This window comes from Orbicella faveolata, unplaced genomic scaffold, assembly GCF_042242905.1.
Source record: "Orbicella faveolata isolate gen_17 unplaced genomic scaffold, um_ofav_v1 contig_12, whole genome shotgun sequence".
Lineage (NCBI taxonomy): Eukaryota > Metazoa > Cnidaria > Anthozoa > Scleractinia > Merulinidae > Orbicella > Orbicella faveolata.
This window is the reverse complement of record NW_028301539.1, coordinates 14,592,338-14,611,348: the sequence shown is the minus strand read 5'-3', so window position 1 is coordinate 14,611,348 and position 19,011 is coordinate 14,592,338. Positions and strand designations below refer to the sequence as shown.

At 38.9% G+C, this 19,011-nt stretch overlaps 2 protein-coding genes across 2 annotated transcripts in view; both read left to right on the top strand.

Moving 5' to 3' along the window:
* The window catches only part of LOC110040462 (endothelin-converting enzyme homolog), a 66,108-nt gene extending 56,616 nt beyond the window's left edge, over positions 1 to 9,492 (top strand). The window contains exons 15-20 of the mRNA XM_020745697.2: positions 19 to 86; positions 290 to 414; positions 493 to 558; positions 6,682 to 6,777; positions 8,594 to 8,667; positions 9,076 to 9,492. Of these exons, the coding sequence (XP_020601356.1) occupies positions 19 to 86; positions 290 to 414; positions 493 to 558; positions 6,682 to 6,777; positions 8,594 to 8,667; positions 9,076 to 9,175 (529 nt within the window). The 3' untranslated portion in view covers positions 9,176 to 9,492. The remainder of the gene's footprint in view (positions 1 to 18; positions 87 to 289; positions 415 to 492; positions 559 to 6,681; positions 6,778 to 8,593; positions 8,668 to 9,075) is intronic.
* A 412-nt stretch (positions 9,493 to 9,904) lies between these two features.
* Positions 9,905 to 18,475, top strand: LOC149116801 (uncharacterized). The gene is made up of 7 exons (XM_089282502.1): positions 9,905 to 9,965; positions 10,188 to 10,344; positions 12,264 to 12,380; positions 13,265 to 13,371; positions 15,834 to 15,892; positions 16,059 to 16,195; positions 17,991 to 18,475. The coding sequence occupies exons 1-7, from the start codon at positions 9,942 to 9,944 to the stop codon at positions 18,263 to 18,265; spliced, it is 876 nt and encodes a 291-aa protein (XP_089138628.1). The 5' UTR covers positions 9,905 to 9,941; the 3' UTR covers positions 18,266 to 18,475.
* Positions 18,476 to 19,011: the final 536 nt, after the last annotated feature.

Sequence of the window (19,011 nt, the reverse complement as noted above, 5' to 3'; positions counted from 1 at the left end):
ACATTGATTTCCTTGCAGGGCCATGTTGTACGGAGGAGTTGGCGCTATTATGGGACACGAGCTAACTCATGGATTTGATGTGGATGGTAAGTTGACCTGATCATGTAAGTGGATCGCTGTACTACCGATCCAGCAACTGAACTTAAACAAGTTTCCCATCCCACAGAAAACGGTCACAGCTGTGTTTAATCGTTGTTTTGTGAAATTTTTGTAATGACATCCAAGAGCAATTTGTCTTTCAAAGCCGACAAGCTTATGTGGGAACAGTTGTGCTTTCTATTCTACGCAGGGAGGCGATTTGACATGAAAGGAGATGAACGAAACTGGTGGAGCGAGGAAACTCTTGAAGCTTTTGAAAGGAAAACCAAATGTTTGAAAAAACAATACTCCAATTTTACGTTTGATGGGGGCACGGTATGGCAACATATTTTTCTTTCTTCTTTTCCACCTTATTTTTGAAGGTGAATAATCACTGATGATTTTACACTCTAGGTTGACGGCGAGCAAACCTTATCAGAAAACATAGCAGATAACGGAGGAATCAAACAAGCTTTCAGAGTAAGCTTTCTTTTTTTTCTGTGAACAATAAACATGATTAAACTAAATGACGTGAATTTGCTTTAAAAAAATGTTGTTGATATTCACTTAAGATAGCAATACAAACGGTATGCTTCTTAAAATGGCAGCAGCATAAACGGTAAAGAACGCCAGAGCAATCCATCAAATTTTAAAACCTTTGGCTAGTATTAACACTGTATTAACTAGTGTTGATTCTGTAATGTTTTTCGTAATGAAAGGAATTTTATGTAAAAGGTTATCAGTTTTGAGAGGAACTGGTGTGTTGCCTTGGCGAGAAAGTGAAGCACATTGCAGTCAACTTGAAGCTCACAAAGATAAAGTAAACGCCGTAGCATATTTGTAAAGTCTCAGCCTCGCGAAAGAGCAAAGTGCTAACGCTCAAAACGTTAGCGTAACAAATTCATTAGGCCAGGAGGTCAACTTCAGGTTGATAAATACAGTACTCAGGTGAAAGGAAACTTTGTCTGCTTTTGTGTGGCGTTCTGTTACCCTTATGCTTTTCCAACAGCATCGTCATATCAACCAACGGAACAATGTTACTTTTCCTTATTACATGATTCGCAGTTGACGATAAATGAGTTCAAGCGCAACTTAATCCGAAGCCAAATCGTGGAAACGGCTCATCACAAATTAAAGAATTGGTTCATGCTTAGCGTACGTATATCGAGTTATGGACGCACGCGGGAAGTTTGGAGAGCACGAAAGAAGCGTAAGAGTTGATTACAGTGAGAGCACTTGATATTTATGTTACATTTTTTGTGACTAGTGAATGAAGGATCTTCATATAAACAAAAGTATTTAGTGTTTTTACAACGTAAAAATGCTAGTCTTCTTATATTATATGAAGAGCCGTCACTCTATAGTCATCAAAAATGTACAAAAAATGTCAGGTGTTCATGGTTCGATTATCCTTACTGTAAAGTATTCTTTACAATTGCGCTTTCCACCTCATACAACCTCTGATTTGTTTGAAGAATGTGGTATGATAAGTAATTTTCTCTCAGTTCTTAACGTGTATATTGATGTATAGGGAACTTAACGAGTGACGTAGCCACTTCACCTCCAACACCTCCTCTTTAGCATGAGAGCCATTGATTCGCTTCTACACCGTTCGAGCACGTCTCTGTTTAGATGATTTGGGCCAAAAGATGTACAGAATCCGGCGGAGGTTCTTAGGGTGTAATATGGATTGGTTCGTTAAATCCATCGCGGTCAATCGCCAGCATTTCGAACCGTGCAGGAGAGTTGCGAGGACACCGCTGAGGTTTCAGCTTTGTGCGAGTGCTAAATATGGAGAAGCGCCACGCCATTTTCATCATGTTGAGGCAGTTTCTGTCCTTGCGGAGACGGCTCTGGATGACCAGATCTGTTCCTCATCCCCCATTCACCATCACTGCTGACAATGCCGCCAAGATAGGTAAATTTGTCTGGTTACGGAAGGTCTTCATTCTCATCCTGGACTAGGTTTCTGTTGGTGGTTTTCAGTGCCATAAGTTCAGCCCTTTTACTGTTGATGTTAAGGCCGACTTGTTTGTAAAGATGTTGAGTGGCCGGGTCTTCTCTCGGGTGTGTGCGATAATAGCTTTAAATTGTCAGCATAATCCAGGTCTCATAGGTAAGAGAACGGGTCCATGGGATGCCCATGATCCGTGGTGAGCCGTATAATTCAGTCCACCACAAGATTGAAAAGTAATGTGGACATAATACACCCCTACCTGGTACTATCCCCAACGGAACAAAGTTGCGAGCGGGGATTCCATATCCTCGCAGTATTCGTTAGAGACCGTACCGATGCACGGTGTCGAAGGCCTCGGCAAAATCACTCAGAAAGATCGCTGCCATCTGGTATATTGGTAATATTTCTCAGCGTGAAAATGTAATCGATACAGCCTGTTTCTTTTTGTAAATTCTGCCTGTTCCCCTCGAAACGTAAGGTTCGCAGCAAATGATAGGCCCCTCATGATGACATTTGCTAGGATCTTGCTAGGAATGGATGATAGTGCAGTGTTGTGCTAGTTGCTACATTCTGACAGAGCTCCTTCCTTCCGTATCCTGGTGATAATGCCTTGATTCCAGTTATTAGGGATTTTCGTTTTGTTCCGTTTTGTCGACAAGTAGCTGCAAGATGCTTAGGGTGGTTCCTTGAACAGCCTGGCATTGAGGCTTTGCCGGGAGCCTTATGATTCTTCAGGGAAATGATGGCAGTGATGATCTCTTCTTGCTTCGGTGGTCCGGTTTCAATTGTTAGGTCCTGATGAGTTTCTCCTGCTTATCTAGTAAGGAGTTATTCCTGCTTCCACTATGTTTCACACAGACCAGTCGAATGACTTTTTAGACGTTCTTGTGCTCTCCGTTCCGCGCTGCTTCCTAGCTAGCTTTGTCAGCTCTTCAACATAAGCTTTTGTGTCGGTTCGGATCTTTCTTTTGACTCGCCAGTTGACTCTGGAATACCCCACTTTGTATTTCTTTTGTAGTCTGGCTGATCTGCTGTCATTTATCTTTTTCTTTAGCCGGCGCTACTCCTGGATGTCTTGCTACCTGTCTGGCGATACGTTATCCTCTGTTTCCTCTTCCTCGTCTGCTGCATCCCCGGGCTGCTATTGCTTGTTTATTCGACGATGCTTTCACTTGCTTCCAAAGTCGTTTAACAGTTTTCACAATCTCATCATCTGGCTAATTCATGTGCTCCAACCTTGGAACCTAATCCTTCACTGTACAAAGCCCCTGTTGGTCCTGGTATCTTGCAGTCTACTAATGTTGTATCGGGGTTGTTGTGCTTCTTGGACCCTACTCTCCTGAGTTTCAGTCGCATGCGTGCGGCCACAAGGTGGTGATCACTGACCACGTCAGCTCCTCCTCTTAATTTGACGTCAAGCACTCTTTATCAAACGATCGATGCCTTTTATAACGGTCGATGCCATATAGCATAACAGTCAATGCTATTTATAACAGTCGATGCCATATGGCACTACAGAAAAATTGAAGAACTGATTAAACAGAAAATCACGCGATTTCCACCATTCGTATGTATGGGTTATTGACCAAGTGTGAGGTCAAGATGGCTGGATATTGGCCAAGTTCTTTTTTTTTGCATGTTTATGGACCGAGACGGAGTCGAGTTCCATAAACTCGCAAAAAAAGAACTAGGCCAATATCCAGCCATCTTGACCGAACAAGCTTGGTCAGTAAAGGATTTATCATATGGCTGTCTGGGAAGTTTTTCTTGCGGGATACGGCGGGTAGTCCCGAACGGGCAAGATAGCTCCATCTTGCCCGCTCGGGTAGCCAATCACAGCGCAGGATTTGATTCATCTTGCCCGCTCACGGAGCTAGCCATATAATAAAGAGCGGTAATGGTAATGGCGATAATAGATGGCATCGACTGTTGTGCTATATTACAATCAAAGGCTCCGTGAGCCAACTCGTGAATTTGATAAGCCAATGAAATTTAAATATCGTCAATAGAAAATGATGTTTGATTTCCATACTAGGGTAAGAACCGTTCTAAGAAGTGTTGGACTGGTAAATGGACATTTTGAGGAATATGATATGAAATTCAATTAGGCCTCAAAGACAGAAAATATGGGCTGAGTGGGAGTTGGTGTAAGACACTGTAAAAGCCATTGTAAAATTACACAGTATAGATTATAATCAGCTGCAAGTGACTCACCCAGATTTGAGTGTAATTAAGGAAATTGCACAGAAAAATATGAGATGTATATTTTTACTTGGTTCTATGAAAATATGTCTGCCAGTAAAACTGGTTCTTCACAAATGGAAACGCAAGACATTATTTATTACATTAGTTCGCAAGGAATAACTAGTAGACTTACTATGAAGGACTGTCAAACTATGAAATCAGCCAAACTCAAGCTAACTGAAGGTATCAAATGTTCCCCTCTAATCTTTGATTATCTAGCAGTTTTGCAGTGAATTGATTGCATTTATGGTGGTTTAACATCAACTGGTTTGTTTTGGTAATTATGACTATGGTAAAATCAAACTGGCACTTACCAGTCTATGTGCTTTATACAAAGCCTTAAAGGGCCAGTTCATTTAATAAATGATTCTGAGGAAGGCAATCACAGAGTCTAAATAGTTGAAAGCGAGCAGTTTACAATTCAGCTATTGTACAAAATGCTGTTGTTACTAGTTGAAATAGTCATGATAGAAGTTCATGGTGCTTATATGAATATAACAAAAGAATAGATGGAAGGTGCTGAATTCATTATTTGATGTTACGTTCTCAAGACCACATTGTTGTTTTCAGTAAAGTTGACAGCAATAGTTCCAACAAATATAATACATGTACTTCTTTCTTTGTAATTTGTGTTATTAACTGCATGAACTCCAGTGATGCTGTCCCTGCATTTTTCACGCTGTTCATTTTTTTTGTAGCTTCAGATACTGTAACTGGTACTAAATCCAGAATGAATATAGTCGGCTGCAGTGCTGTATGTCTCTGTCAATTACCATGTGCAAGTAACTACATGACTGTATATCATTCCAGTTCTTATAGTGTATTTTAGTAGTCTCCATAGTCTAGTTGCCTATGTATGTGATATAAGCTCTGAATGATCTGCTATTTTATAACAGGATATAACAAGTGTTAGCAACAATTGTTTTAGTAAAGCTGTTGGTCCACCCTGACACCACACCTGTTCTGGATTCTTCACTTTTTGTCTTCTAGATGACTTTTTTGCAATTTCCTGTATGTGATTTAGGTTCTCTGCTTTCCATTTCCTTTTAGACTTTTTGTCAATTTCTCTTTCGTGTTCTGGGTTGGTCATTTTCCTTCTTGTATCAGTTTGCTTCTTTTTCTCCCTAATTGTTTCAATATTTCGTACCTTTGCATGAAATTTTGACTCTCTCTTTTTCTAAAATCTGCACTAGCTCTTCTTTTTTTCATGTATTCTTTCATGCAACCTTGATCAGCTCTGTATTTTTCCTGTTTATCTTTTTTTTTTTCTTTGAACTACAGTTTGATCACATGTTTTGTTGTTTGGTACCTGACAATTCCTCGTTTCTACCGTAGAAACATAATGAGTTTTACTTATGTGTCCAATGTAAATGTTTGTGTATTCTCCTGTGACATTCATTGCTTGAAAAACAGTAACAGGAGCAAACGTTTGAAATGATTCAGCGATATGAATTGACAGATTTAGGCAATTGGCCAGTGCTTGAATTATAATTGCATCAGCCCTTGTTCCCTGACATGGCATATTGTTCAAATAGTCTTGCCAAGAATGATCAGTGTTACTCTCTATGAACTGTTCAAGGCTCTGCAGTAAAGCACTTGACTTTACGAGCACTTCCCGGGGACAGCCGAAGTACGGTCGATCTATCAATTCCATTTTCTTTGAAAAAAAAAAAAATGAACCATGACTGAGGATAACCATAAAAAACCTTTTATTGTTTAAGCTACAAACTGTAAGTGCTTACCTGGCAATGGCACGAAGGCTTTTTCTCACAACAATGAACGACTCCAGTCCAGAAACGTTCGGCAAGCCATTCGTGGGCTCAAACTTTACGAACCACTTTCCAACGTCGACACAGTTCCAGGAATAGCAAACACAGCCATCTTAAAGGAGTCACTTAACCAGTGGGCCTTGCGAAGTCGCTCAGAACGGACAAACAGCTAGGTAACAACGTGACATTGATGAATATTCAAAAATTGTCACAGAGCAGCAATTAGGTGATAGAATCACATTTTCACGTCTCAAATATAATATTTGAATTGAGAAAACTTATGCGGCCTCGTGGTTTCAAATGTTTCTCGCGTTTGGAAACCTGATAAAACCCTCGCACTCGTTTTTGAAATAGTACTGTAGACTGGGCGAAACTTAGCACCAATTGAAAAGGGAGGTAGCGACAAATGGAAAAAAACTCATGCTAGGTAAACTTTACAAGCTGCTGCCACCAGGTTACATGTACTGGATGAAGGGGTTCTTTTTGTGTGTGCATATTTTCAAAATACCTACAGTGTATATATATCTATAATCAATAATCTACAGGTACTTTAAACGTGATAGAAATGGCATGAGTCTTCGAACCGTCGTTCGATTTATTATAGATGCTTTTTTGTACTCTCAATCATTTAAGGCTTATCAGAATTGGATCGCAAGGCATGGTGAGGAACCTCGACTGCCTGGAATGAATCTTACTAATGAACAGATATTCTTCATAAGCTTTGCAAGAGTAAGTAATCTACGCATAATTTCTTTGGTATTTGCACTATTAATTGACACAGCGGTTCATGTAATGATACAGCTGTCCTGTTTTCAGACAGCCGGCAAACTGCGACCCAGTAATAGATAAAGAGAGTAAGTGTAGTTATTAGACTAGTAGTACTAGTTAGTTGTGCTATTTTTGCCTGTTTGTCTGCCTTCTTCCTAATCACTGATTATCAGAGTAATTATGTAGCCAGATAGGAAAAAGCTATTAAATCCGCTGCTTAAATCAGTGGCACACATCAAATTTCACGACCTCCAGAACTCCTAACTGTATCCTATTCACAACGGTATCCTCTGCTCTCTAATATCTAAGTTTTGGGAAAACTGGTAGTGGCGACTTAAGAGGGGGTCTATTGTAAAAAAAACACCCTTACAACAAGAGAACCCAACACTCAGACCTCAACGTATAAATTGTTTATTGGTTTACTTGGGAAGAAGAACACGACTTGGAAATGCATCGGAGAACAATTTTCAATTTTGTAAGTCAGAATATAACTCAAAATTCGAATTGTGTTCTTCTAAATCCTGGTCTTCTCGGCCTTACGCGCCTACTGGCGCGTAAAGACTTGATGATAAAATCCGGGTCTTCAGAGAGCTCGACCGCTATGGTCTGGCGCGAGTGATAAATTATGCATATTTCACTCAGATGGTTAGTAATATTGCCGTCAATTCCATGAACTACATCAAACCTCACAACTGTGTTATGTAGAGTTTCAATGCGATAAAAAAAAACTGATTCCTGGCTATCAGAATTCATGTTTGGTGAGGCAAGTTGTTGTGAAATCTCATTTATCCATGCTCGAAGACGAATCCTCACAACTTCCGCCATCTTGCAGCTTTGCGAGACTAGCATTAATTTTCTTTCCGCGGCAAAAATATGCATAATTTATCACTTGCGCCAGACAATAGCAGTCGAGCTCTCTGAAGACCCGGATCTAGAAGAATATAATTCGAAGCGGTTTGCATAACACCATATGGAACAACTCAATGTGTAAATACAGAAGAGAATTGTGAACGCAGAAAACATAATTCGCAACGAATAATCGAATACAGGGGCAACAAAAACAACAGCGACGTTTTGGCATATGGTTTTGGGGAACATAATTAAGAACACGTTAAACACAATTCGTAACATCAAAAACACCAGTGAAAACATTACAAACCGCATTGGCAAACAGCATAACTAAATCCCAAACTTAATTTGGTGGTAATGAACCCTAATACTCTACTACCTTACCACTTATTTTCGCGGGAACTGAATTTCGCGAAAATGGAACGGGCATATTTTAAATTTCGCGAGTTGCCAAACAGGAACTGTTAAAAACAGTAAATTGTCAAAATACTGCTCTTCATTAACAAACAGTTTCTCGCATAATTGGGGCAACTGATTTTTATCTTCCAAAGCAATAGTTTCCAATGACACTGCAACAAAGCAGAGCCATACAGAGTACATGGTACCGTCTCTTTGCGCTTACAGCTAAAGGACATTGTCAATTTCTTCAAATGGATCCTCGGGAGGAAGACTTGACTCACCCATATCTACCCCAGAAACTCCTCTTGCGCTCTCCCCTCTTGGCAGCGTAGCGCGTTGATTAAAAAATCATATATAGCAGAGTATTAAATTTCGCGTAGTTTATTTTCGCGAAAGCCTTTTTTCGGGGGTCTTTATTTCGCGATTTTCTGAAAATCGCGAAAATTAAGTCTCGCGAAAATAAGCAATAATAAGTACAGTTAGCTCAAACTAATAAACTTATTACTGATGCTGTAAGATTGTTTTCTAGAGTTGGTGTTCCGTATTTTCAAGTCAAGGAGAGGAATTCGCACTAATGAGTGAACACAGTCCAGCGCCATGGAGGTAATATTCTTACCATTATAAGGCAGCGTCGGTGTTAAATTCTCAACATTTTAAGTGGGATCTTAAAAGACCACCTTTCAGCTGTGACACTAAATGTTTTATCAGTGGCAGTTTTTATCGTGGCGGCAGTGACGTTGCATTTTAACATCGTCTCTAGGGTCTCCTTGGAAAATAAAACCGTTTTGCGTGGATAGGAAAATGGTATACGTTCATAGTATTTTCCTGGCAATATGGGTCAGCAACTCACTTCAGACCCTCAATTTTAAGGACTTATTTTATATTATGACACTTGTCTTTCATAAATGGGAATTAAGAACACTCTGTTTGTTTACTAATTCTTCTTTTCTCTCATTTAAGGGCCATTCCCAATGTACTGACTACCCAAAACTTTCTTCTTTCTTTTGTTAGAGCTAAAGCATCCGTGATGAACTTTCCCGAGTTTGCCAAAGCATTTAACTGTGGCAATGGAAGTCCAATGAACCCAATCAACAAATGCGCCGTCTGGTAACGAGCTGCTGGTCTAGTCCAACATCGCTATGTAGCTACTGTTTTGTGTTTGTTGTCACGTTGCGAGTTTTCTGACCTACTTTTAGCCACCTAAATTCGATGTAACTCGCTGCGATAAACACCACCTAGTACAATGAAAATCGGAGAAGGGTGAATCCTCAATACAACAACAGCGTATCGTAGTTTATTTGATTTACCACACAAGCTACAAAACGTAAAAAACGCCACTGGAAAAACGTGAGGTTATTATTTTAATGTAACAACTGTCACAACAAAGTATTTTTGAAGTGAATATTAATAAAGTCAGTTTATTGTATAGTTCATGTCTCTAATCTTCTGTCATCGCATCCTTTTTTTTCTATTTAATTACCATCATAAATTTATTAATTGATCAAGTCAGCCGGAATAATGAGGCCGATTCTATTGGCGATGTGCGTCACAACAGTGGCTAAACTGTTATGATGTTTTTGACAATAATAAATTCACTGACCGTGCCCTTCTTTGTAAGATCCAATTATTAATCGTGTTCGATAATTATGCCGTGTTTTCCCGGCAATGATAAAGGCTGCGTTTAGAACACTTTAAAAAACATAATTGCAACTTGTACTTTGAACAAGTTAGTAAATTATTTAAACCTCTCACTTATTTTACCTAGCAACACGGAAACAGTGTTTACCGGATTCCTCGTTTTTCTTAATTAAAGATTAATTCTTCCATCGAAGACCTCTAACATAGTAAATTTCATACGCGGCCGAACTAAAGTAAATATGAGAACTCGAGTATCTTGTCAGGTAAGAACATACGTTATGTTTCTTAATGATCGTTTTTCAACGTCGTTAAGTTGCAGCCGATGGTCTAATGGAAATGGGAATATTGCTTTAAAACATAAGCTTAAAAAATATGTGAAATAATCTGTTGTCCAAATTTGGATGTGGATTTAGTTTTATTTAAAGTATCTAGAATGATTTATTTAGTCACCTCTTACCGGCATTTCGCTACACATTTTATTCCAGACAGTTCTGTTTGTTCTGCTCGCTGTTCTTTACCTTCCTTGTCAGTCGGAGGGGCAGCAAAGTAATACTTTGTTATCTCCATCTCCTTCACTTTACCCGCTCGACCTTTCCTCACACAATGTATCGGTCCTCCTTGTAAACGCGACAATTCAAACAGGTATGTGGCTAACTCGACGGCGGTAGTAATATCGCGTGTTATTAGAACCTCCAAATACAAGAAAGGTCAGTAAGCACCCTTAAAAAGTGCACTTATTGAGATCGTTGAGACAGTTTTAAAGAGACTGTGGCATTTCTCCAGATATATCCATAGGAGTGTTGCCTAATTGTACTTAGGTGTCCCAATTAGTGTACATTGTATGCTAGCGACCTCGACACATTAATAAAGTTCTTATCTTTTTATCTTTATCTTGAACGAATTCCTGTACCTCTGTATAAAAGTATAAGTGTTGTGATTCCATGCTCCATTCTGTGGTCTGCACAGTCTTAAAACATTGTTTGGGAGGGATTTTTTCAAGACCTGCGAAAGTAGATTTTACAGGGGAGTGTCTCAACACCGCTTGTTGAGGTTTTTAGACCGATAGGTGTACTGAACAGATGTAGAATATATGTTAGCGGTGCCAAGATTGATACAGCTCCTTGCAGCTAAGTTTCCCGACTACGTTGTTTTCATTAGAAAGAGGAATCAAGGGAATGGAAAGTATTTCTTCAATTTAATAAAACTACTATGTAGCATATCATCAATTTCATGAAACTACAACATTCCAAAATGACGGTTTCCAAACACACGCCAAAACGAGGGGGTGAGTAGAAATACTTCTAGTCGCTTCATGCTACAGAAACTGGGATAAGCTCCGGCCTGATTGGCCACTTGGCTCGTATGCAGACTTTACCTTTACAGTTGCTCACTATAGATGGAGTAGTTTGCTGGTGAAATATTCGTCATTTGAGCGAGTGATTTTATCTTTAGCGAGTAAGTAGCCAAGTACAACTAACAAGTTTTTCATCATGAACTACGAGATCTGTAGATAGCAGCAATTAATGTTTTTCTTGTTAACGTTTAGCAGACCAAGGCTAGCTTTAGCTTTCTGAAGGTTGCACTGTTGTTGCTGCTTGTAATTAGGGATGGCCAGTAGGTGCGCGCTTCCAAAAGTTTTTGCAATATACGTTTTTCGTTTTTTTTTTTTTTTTTGATTGGAAAAAATGCGTTGTTCTGGGCATTCACATGCAAGTTATCCTGGACTTCCTTTCCCGTGCGCGGGTTCAATCACAACATAGCGAAGGGAAGGAAGAAATGAGGGACTGGGTTAGGACTCTCCACGAGACATAAATATGCTTTTAATAGGGGGATTCATGCTGACGTCATTGTTCACGTTTTTGCTCATTTGCATACGGCTTTGCCTACAGAAGGAAACATGCTAGATATGAATTGACTCCAAGCAGCTAAAGAGCTGGTAAAACTTAATACGTGGTGAAATTTTTAGCTCTTTGGGTGAATATTCAAGGAGATATTGTCTTTCAAAAACTGCAAAATTTCTGGTTGGCAAAAGCGCTAATTAGCTCATACATCGGGCTCATATTCATTGGCGGAGTTAATCGTACTGTGACCTTCCTATATTCAGAACTGATTTATTTGTAGCTCCATCAGAAACTGAATTGCTTATGTTAATGAGGCAAATATTGTAAACAAGGATTCCCCTATACCGGCAAAAGGGAAAGGGGGTACTTTTTAGTCATCCGATGAAATGCATTCTAGGTCTGCCAAAACTGGTACCTGTAGGGATTTGTTGAAGAATTGTGTTAGGACCTCTTTTTGTTTCGTGCGACCACGTGAGAGAATGATAACACAACTTTGTTCCCAGGGTCTCTCTTCCTCCCATGCGAGAAAAAGCTTAGTTAGATTATAGGTCACAAGTCTTAGCACTTATCATCATCTCTTCAGTGCTTAAATGCCATCGGAGCCTTCTCCTCGATGATAATCCTTTGGCGGTATGGTACTGGTACTGAACATTCAACTCATGTACCATTCAGGAACTTATTAGATTTTAACATTCTTCCAAGTCTTCATTTTTCCTGCAGTTAATTTCACTGTGAACATGAGCTCTGTTCTGAACCCAAATCGATCCAGCTCAGCAATAATGAATATGAGCGCCTCCATCATTAGCCAGATATCGGGAAGCACAAGGACAGAAAACAGTAAGTACCAATAGCGACAATAACTCTCTCCGAGCTTTTGGTAGTTAAATTAAACTTACGCGGCAAAATGAAGGAGTGAATTTGTATAGGTAATTGTATGAATGAGAATGAAATTAAGGATTCACTCTGCGAGTGATATTTGAAGTATCTCCCAAAATTGCACAAGCCTTTGGCGAGTGCAATTTGAAAGAATTATTATTTACATGTGATATTTTTCAAATATCACGGGTAGTGTAAATCCTTTATTGCAGCTTTCATACGATTACTCATTCACTCATTCAAACACCATCACCCCTACCTTTGACACCTTGTTCGTAAAAATGTTCTCAAGTTAGCAGGGGAATCACAGCCATATAGCAAACAGAGATGATTCCCAAAGACTGCGAGTGTCCCTTTCACAGATATCGAGAATTTGAAAAAATAGAGCCGACTTTTTTCAGGTTTACCCAAATGCAATCCGTGTTAATATCCAATTTACCCCATCCATGCCTTTTTAGCACTTTCTTTCGGTCTTATTAAGATTTTCGTTTTCAAACTCAAGTTTAAACGAAGAAAAACATGACCTTGATGGTGTTTGGATATCTGATCTTAATTAGCATAGATTTCTACGATTTTATATCTCCGTTTTCTTTTTAGTTTTAGATTTGATTGAGAGGATATATCAAATACTCAAAACAGTCTTTGACCACATTTTCCAACACCTCGAAGTTTGTCAAAAATGCACGTAATTTCAACCCTCGTTTTGGTGTTTGGAAATGTGGTTAAACATGACCTTTCGTGTTTGATATATTACATGACGGCCTAAGAATGAGGGAATGCGCCATCTGTGATGCTAACATTTTTTTCCCCGAATGAACAGCACTGCTCGTTTTCTCTATCTACAGATACATTCTTTGTGGAGTTCAAAGCGGAAGCGTTAACGTGGAGCCCTGATTTAACTAAGGAATATCATAACACCTTCATCAACACTGCTAATAAAATCGTTGAAATCGTAAGTCATTTTTCTAGAATAACAAAGTTGCAGTTTGATCATGCGCTGCTGTCAAATTTGCATAATGGTCATTTTAACTTCTTCAGCTAAGTGATCCTTATGGATAAGTTTTTATGGTATGGCAGGTCAAATGAGCCCAGACAGAACCTGAACGTTAAGCCCAGGAAACTCGTTGACAATTGTTTTGAATGAAGACAACGAGTTGCGCTCTTCCTCGACTTTTAGCCTTACCTACCGTGTGGCACGAAATTTTTTCAGGTTCTAATTTTGCGATATTTGCGGTTTTATCCTCGATCAGCAAAAATAAATCTAGTTCCGCAAAATTTTACTCCACTGGCGAAATTATACAAACAAACCTCACATGTAGAATCTTGTTGATGTCATTTATTTAAAAGATTTCTTTAAATAAGCGATAAAATTGCCCATGGTATACTACAGAGTGTGTCAGCCGAAATCTACTCACTCCAGATCTACCATAAGTGTAAAACAACGCTTTTTCAATTTCACGGATTGACTTAGGAAAAGAACGTGGAAGGAATGAGAACACTTTCAATTGAAGAAAGTCTTTTAATTACAGGTCCTAGGATAGAGGTCATGGCTTTTTCTATCTCTTATCCGGCTTTCCCGAAGTGGCTGATACTCCCATGACAAAAACATGTCATTTTTCTCGCCAGATATATCTACAGCTCTCTAAATGTTCTCTCTGGAGGTAGAGGGCCTAAAATATTCAGTGAACGATGTCCATTTTGAGCTATAAAAATTTAAATATACAAACAAGAAAAGATGCCGCCTTAATATTTATCAAAATGTGTACAGAATTAGAAAAACTGAAAGATAAAACTTCCTTTGACAATGCCCCTTCCCCGGACTGACTTGTTAGTGAAAATACCTTACCCCAGGGCGGGAAAACTTTCAAATAACCGAGGAGGCAGGGGCTGGCTTTACTCGCAACTGACTCGTGCCGCAAAAATGTTGCACCTTTGCAAAACAAGCTGCTCGAGAGGTCGCCTGCTGTATCACAGCACCACTGATTGTGATTTTGATCGACAAAAGTAGAACACCGTATAATGTTACTCCAAATTCTGGAAATTTGCACGCTGATTGGATAATTGACTGTTTTGTTCTGCACTACAGATCAAAACAACAACAACAACAACAACAACTTTTTATTATGACTCGCATATTTACAATTTTACAGAAATATATACACATTAAGTTAAAAAAGCTTGACATTAGCAATAGAGCGAACCCGCAGGTAGCCTGGGCTAATCTAGGCGGGCCACAGCTATATTTATATTAGACAATCCAAACATAATAAAAATAGATAAACATTTCCAGGCCGTAACCTGTGTGGCGGGCGTAAGAGAGGGGGAAAGACTACCATGCTCTGGACTGGTTAACCTTACATCATTTATGTCTCCAAGCAAATTTTATTGACTCTCTTTTCTGTTCTTTTTATTAATATGTTACTTATTAACCAGTATTTTCGATGAATATTAAAACCCTGAAGATTCTAGCCTTACTACAAGAAGTGTCAGTTTATTCATTAAGTTTGAACAAGGGTACAAATCATCGGGAATTAAACATCGTGGGCGCACTGACACTTACAAGTAATTCACTGACAAAATTTTCTGAAAAGCGTTGTAATTTGCAAATGGGACATTATGTACGACGGTGTACTACTATACACCTGATTGAAAAAGTGTTGTCCGTGCAAAAGTATAAACCATAAAAGATGCGACTTCATAGAATTATGAGAACAATGAAATAGCATGCGCACGATCATGAATAATCAAGATTGCTTCTTCGTGGCATTTAATGATCAGTTGCCTTAAGTGATGATTGAGGAAAACATAGAAACTATCCCTGCCTACCTAACGGCAGCTAGAAAACAAAAGAAAATTTAAACGCTAAGAACTTCGAGATATGCCCAAAATTTGCAACAGTACTGTTAGCGAGATCAGTTTTAATCAAGAGACGATCTTTTCGTTTTAACACATGTACACAGTCCGTAAGAATGCGAATTGATATTAGTCCGCAAGTTTCCCAGAAAAACACTGTGTCATATCATTTATTTATTGATACAAATATAATACAATATTGTAACAAATTTCAAAAGTAGTGCAAAAAAAAAGAGAGGGGTTGCAACTGATAATATTCTTAATGATTGATAATAGATAATGTTTACGATGATAAATATTACAAACAATATGTCTCTCTAGCTTTGTACAAGTGTATATAGCTGGGGGGAAGGGCAACAGAGTCAAGTCAAGTCATTTCTCTATTTCAAGCTGGATAGGAAATTTGGATATGAATTCAGGAGTATCTTGTTTCTTTTGCATCGTTTATGGTTTATACCTTTTTCATGACACCGTTTCTTCAATTAGGTGCATACTATGTTGTCGCTAACAGACGTTTGTTATGAAAACATAATAACAAACTGATAATTTTCTCTTGTCCAGATTGATAATCTTTATACAAACATGTCATTTTTCAAAGGCAGCTTCGTTATTGGCTTTAGGTATGTCATTCGTTATTTGTTTAAATCAGGTAATTCCTGTTAAGCTTTATCAGGTTTAGATGAGTAGTCTTGTATATTTCTATTGATGTTTATTTCATTGGCCTGGTGTACTGTTCACAAGGTGCGATTTACTTAATTAATATCAATTTCTGTCGTTTAAATACAGGGAGGAAGGTTACGTTTCTGTAAAGCTTCAGTTCAATGGAGGTGACATCAATAATCTGGACATCCTAATCCATTATTTACGAGATGGAGGAGGGGAACTGTTAACGGACAAAGTTTATATAAAGGTCGGGAAAATAGGTGAGCAGTTTAAACTTCTGTTGTTGACTTTCCCCAGTCTCATCAAAAAACAACACAATGGCTTTGAACGAAGACCTACTAGAAAGCACAGGCCTCCCAAGCTCCTCGAAAGCTGTGAACATTTTCATATATTACACTCAGTTGCGTAACACAGCGAAGAGATAAGAGTTTGTATGGGAATGTAACGATCGTTTATAACAATTCGAAATCATGATATATAGACAGGAAAACAGTGAAACTAAAACTCGCTGAAATCGCTTTGAAAAAGCCCCTAAACATCTCCGAAACATAAGTAGTACACAGATGAGTTTAAAGAAGAAGGGAGTTTAAGCAACGACGACGACAACGCCAAGAACATCGTCAATTAAAAAAACGACGTTATATTGAACATACGAATCTCTAGAATACGCAGAATGTGGTCATTCCATGATGTTTTACTTTGTTAATCACTGTCAAAACCATCGCACAACTAAATCCAGAACACAGCGATATATTTGAAATAAAAATTTGAAAAATTAGCCTTAGTGGTTCACGTTCTCCAGACAACGCAGAATTTGGTCATTTCACGTTGCTGTTTTGCATAGGACGACAATAAATGCACAAAGAATTATAACGCACGTACACAACCATTGTTCTGCTCATTAAATCTTTTGTTCAGTGACGTTCCCGTTGCCGTTGCCGTTGCCGTTGCCTTCGCCGTCGTGGTTTTCTTAAGCCGCCTAATTTTAAACTCCGTAAAACCAAATGAACGATAAAGTAACGAACAATCAAATTAGCACCAAGCAAACGAAAACCCAGCCGAACAGAAAGACGGCTGTGAGTGCAGAAAACATCTGTGCTATGAAACGTTTTTTGAAAACCAAAACATATAAAATGACTTTTCACCACATTTCCCGCCATTTCGTCTAAGGTAATTGAGGGAAAGTCGCTTGGGCTGTCCACCCATCGCGCGAGTAATATTCTCGGAACTCACCGCAAATTCACTAATATTGCTTTTTCTGAGACCCGTGACCTGTGACCTGTAACCTGTATTATAGCCCCGCCGTTAGAACAATCTTTGCCATTACCATTACTGGGATGTTTCAGATACAAAATGTGAGCTATGATTGAACAATGGTTTCCAAAGGCAATCATCGACCAATCATAGCTCACATTGTTTACCCAATCCATCCCAGAGCTCCTAGTACCAAAAGCTGCCCTTAAATCTACCCAAAGTTTCTGTCAACACCAATTAGTTCAAAATTATTTGTGAGATTTTGGTGTTCATGGGAATGAACCAACAATGTGTGATCCAAGAAAATGTCTATTACCCCCTCACAGCGAACTGTCTGATTTCCAATCCCCATAAGGAATATGGATATTTTCTCAAGAATAATGATATATTTTCCAACTTAATCCCTGCTATTTCAAACTGTTTTTCCCTTGAGGGTTCCAATTCACTGGGTTCAACTATACCAATATTTCATAACCAATGAGAGTAATGCAAATTAGTCATTGCATGAATGAGCTGGCTCTAAGAGCCCTTTGATTAAACTAAGAGAGTAGTACTGAATTATTATGGGATGTCCCTCAAAAGCTCAGTTTTGGCTTCAGACAGTGAAGTCCTTTAACATGGTACCAAAATTGCCCCCCCCCTTTTTTTTTGGCGGAGAGGAGGGGGGGAAATGGTGAAGAGGTGGATCGAAGACCACCATAAAGAAAATTATGAATTTCAGCCGTGACAAAACCGCTTTACAAACTCGTACATTGTCTCTCTTACTATTTTCTGATCATAATTGCTTTTTTCTATCAACAGCTGATTGTATTATAGCTTATATTGACACCACACTATGTGACTGCATCTCCATGAGTTACAGACGTCAAATAACATGTCGTCAACCAGAGATTCATGGTGGCGAAGACTGCCCTAAACAGTGTTACACTGGTCAACTAATCACTGGCTCCAAGTCTTGCTCTTGGGACGATTTAGATACGTTTAAGTGTGCGGCAAGTAGATGGAAGCCATTTAACATCGTGTTCTCGTTAATGTTTACAACTGCTTTCACGTATATCTGCTCAAGGGATCCATGATTTAAAATATTTCATTTTACCGTTGCCTGTTTAGTGTAAGGAGCATAGATGAAATCAGAATTTCACAAGTTGAGCACACGACACTAAGTCAAATTTGTCACTCAGTATCTACAAATCAACAGACCTTGACCGTGCCCTGTTTCAACGTAGGGTTTTTAATAAAATCTGAATGTTCTGATAATAAAGATAAAACTGATAGCGTATACGGTATGTGTAAAGCGTCAGTTTTCTCGAGCTGTGTAAGGTGTCATTTTCTGCAAAATGACGAGCATGATCGACGGTGAGAGTAAGAACAAGGCAAACAATTGACAGCCACCCCCTCACCTTCAAACTCAAAACTGGCGTCAAGCGAGAGAAGATCAGGTTATAACAGTACCTTGATCTTCTCTTGCGTAAAGCTATTAAAATTCTCACCTAAATGACACCGGCATCTATTCCACTGAATAGCAGTTCCACATTTCTTGGCTTTTATACCTCCCATTTTTGTCTGATTGATTGCTCGAGCTTTACGTCAACATGTTTCCTTCCTCTTGTCAGCTCTGTACATGTAACGCTTTCTTGACGCTCTCCTGCTTTAGTTTATGAAGTTTCCGTTTTCGTTACAAGTAGCTGTTTTCACAAACAGGGAGAAAACGGTCGACTAATTATCGACAGCTTGCTAAAACGTAGCAGTCTGAATTTCAGTCGTTTATTCGATTCGCACATTCCCGAAGAGACGGGTTTTTTTTTGGGAGTGAGCAAATCAA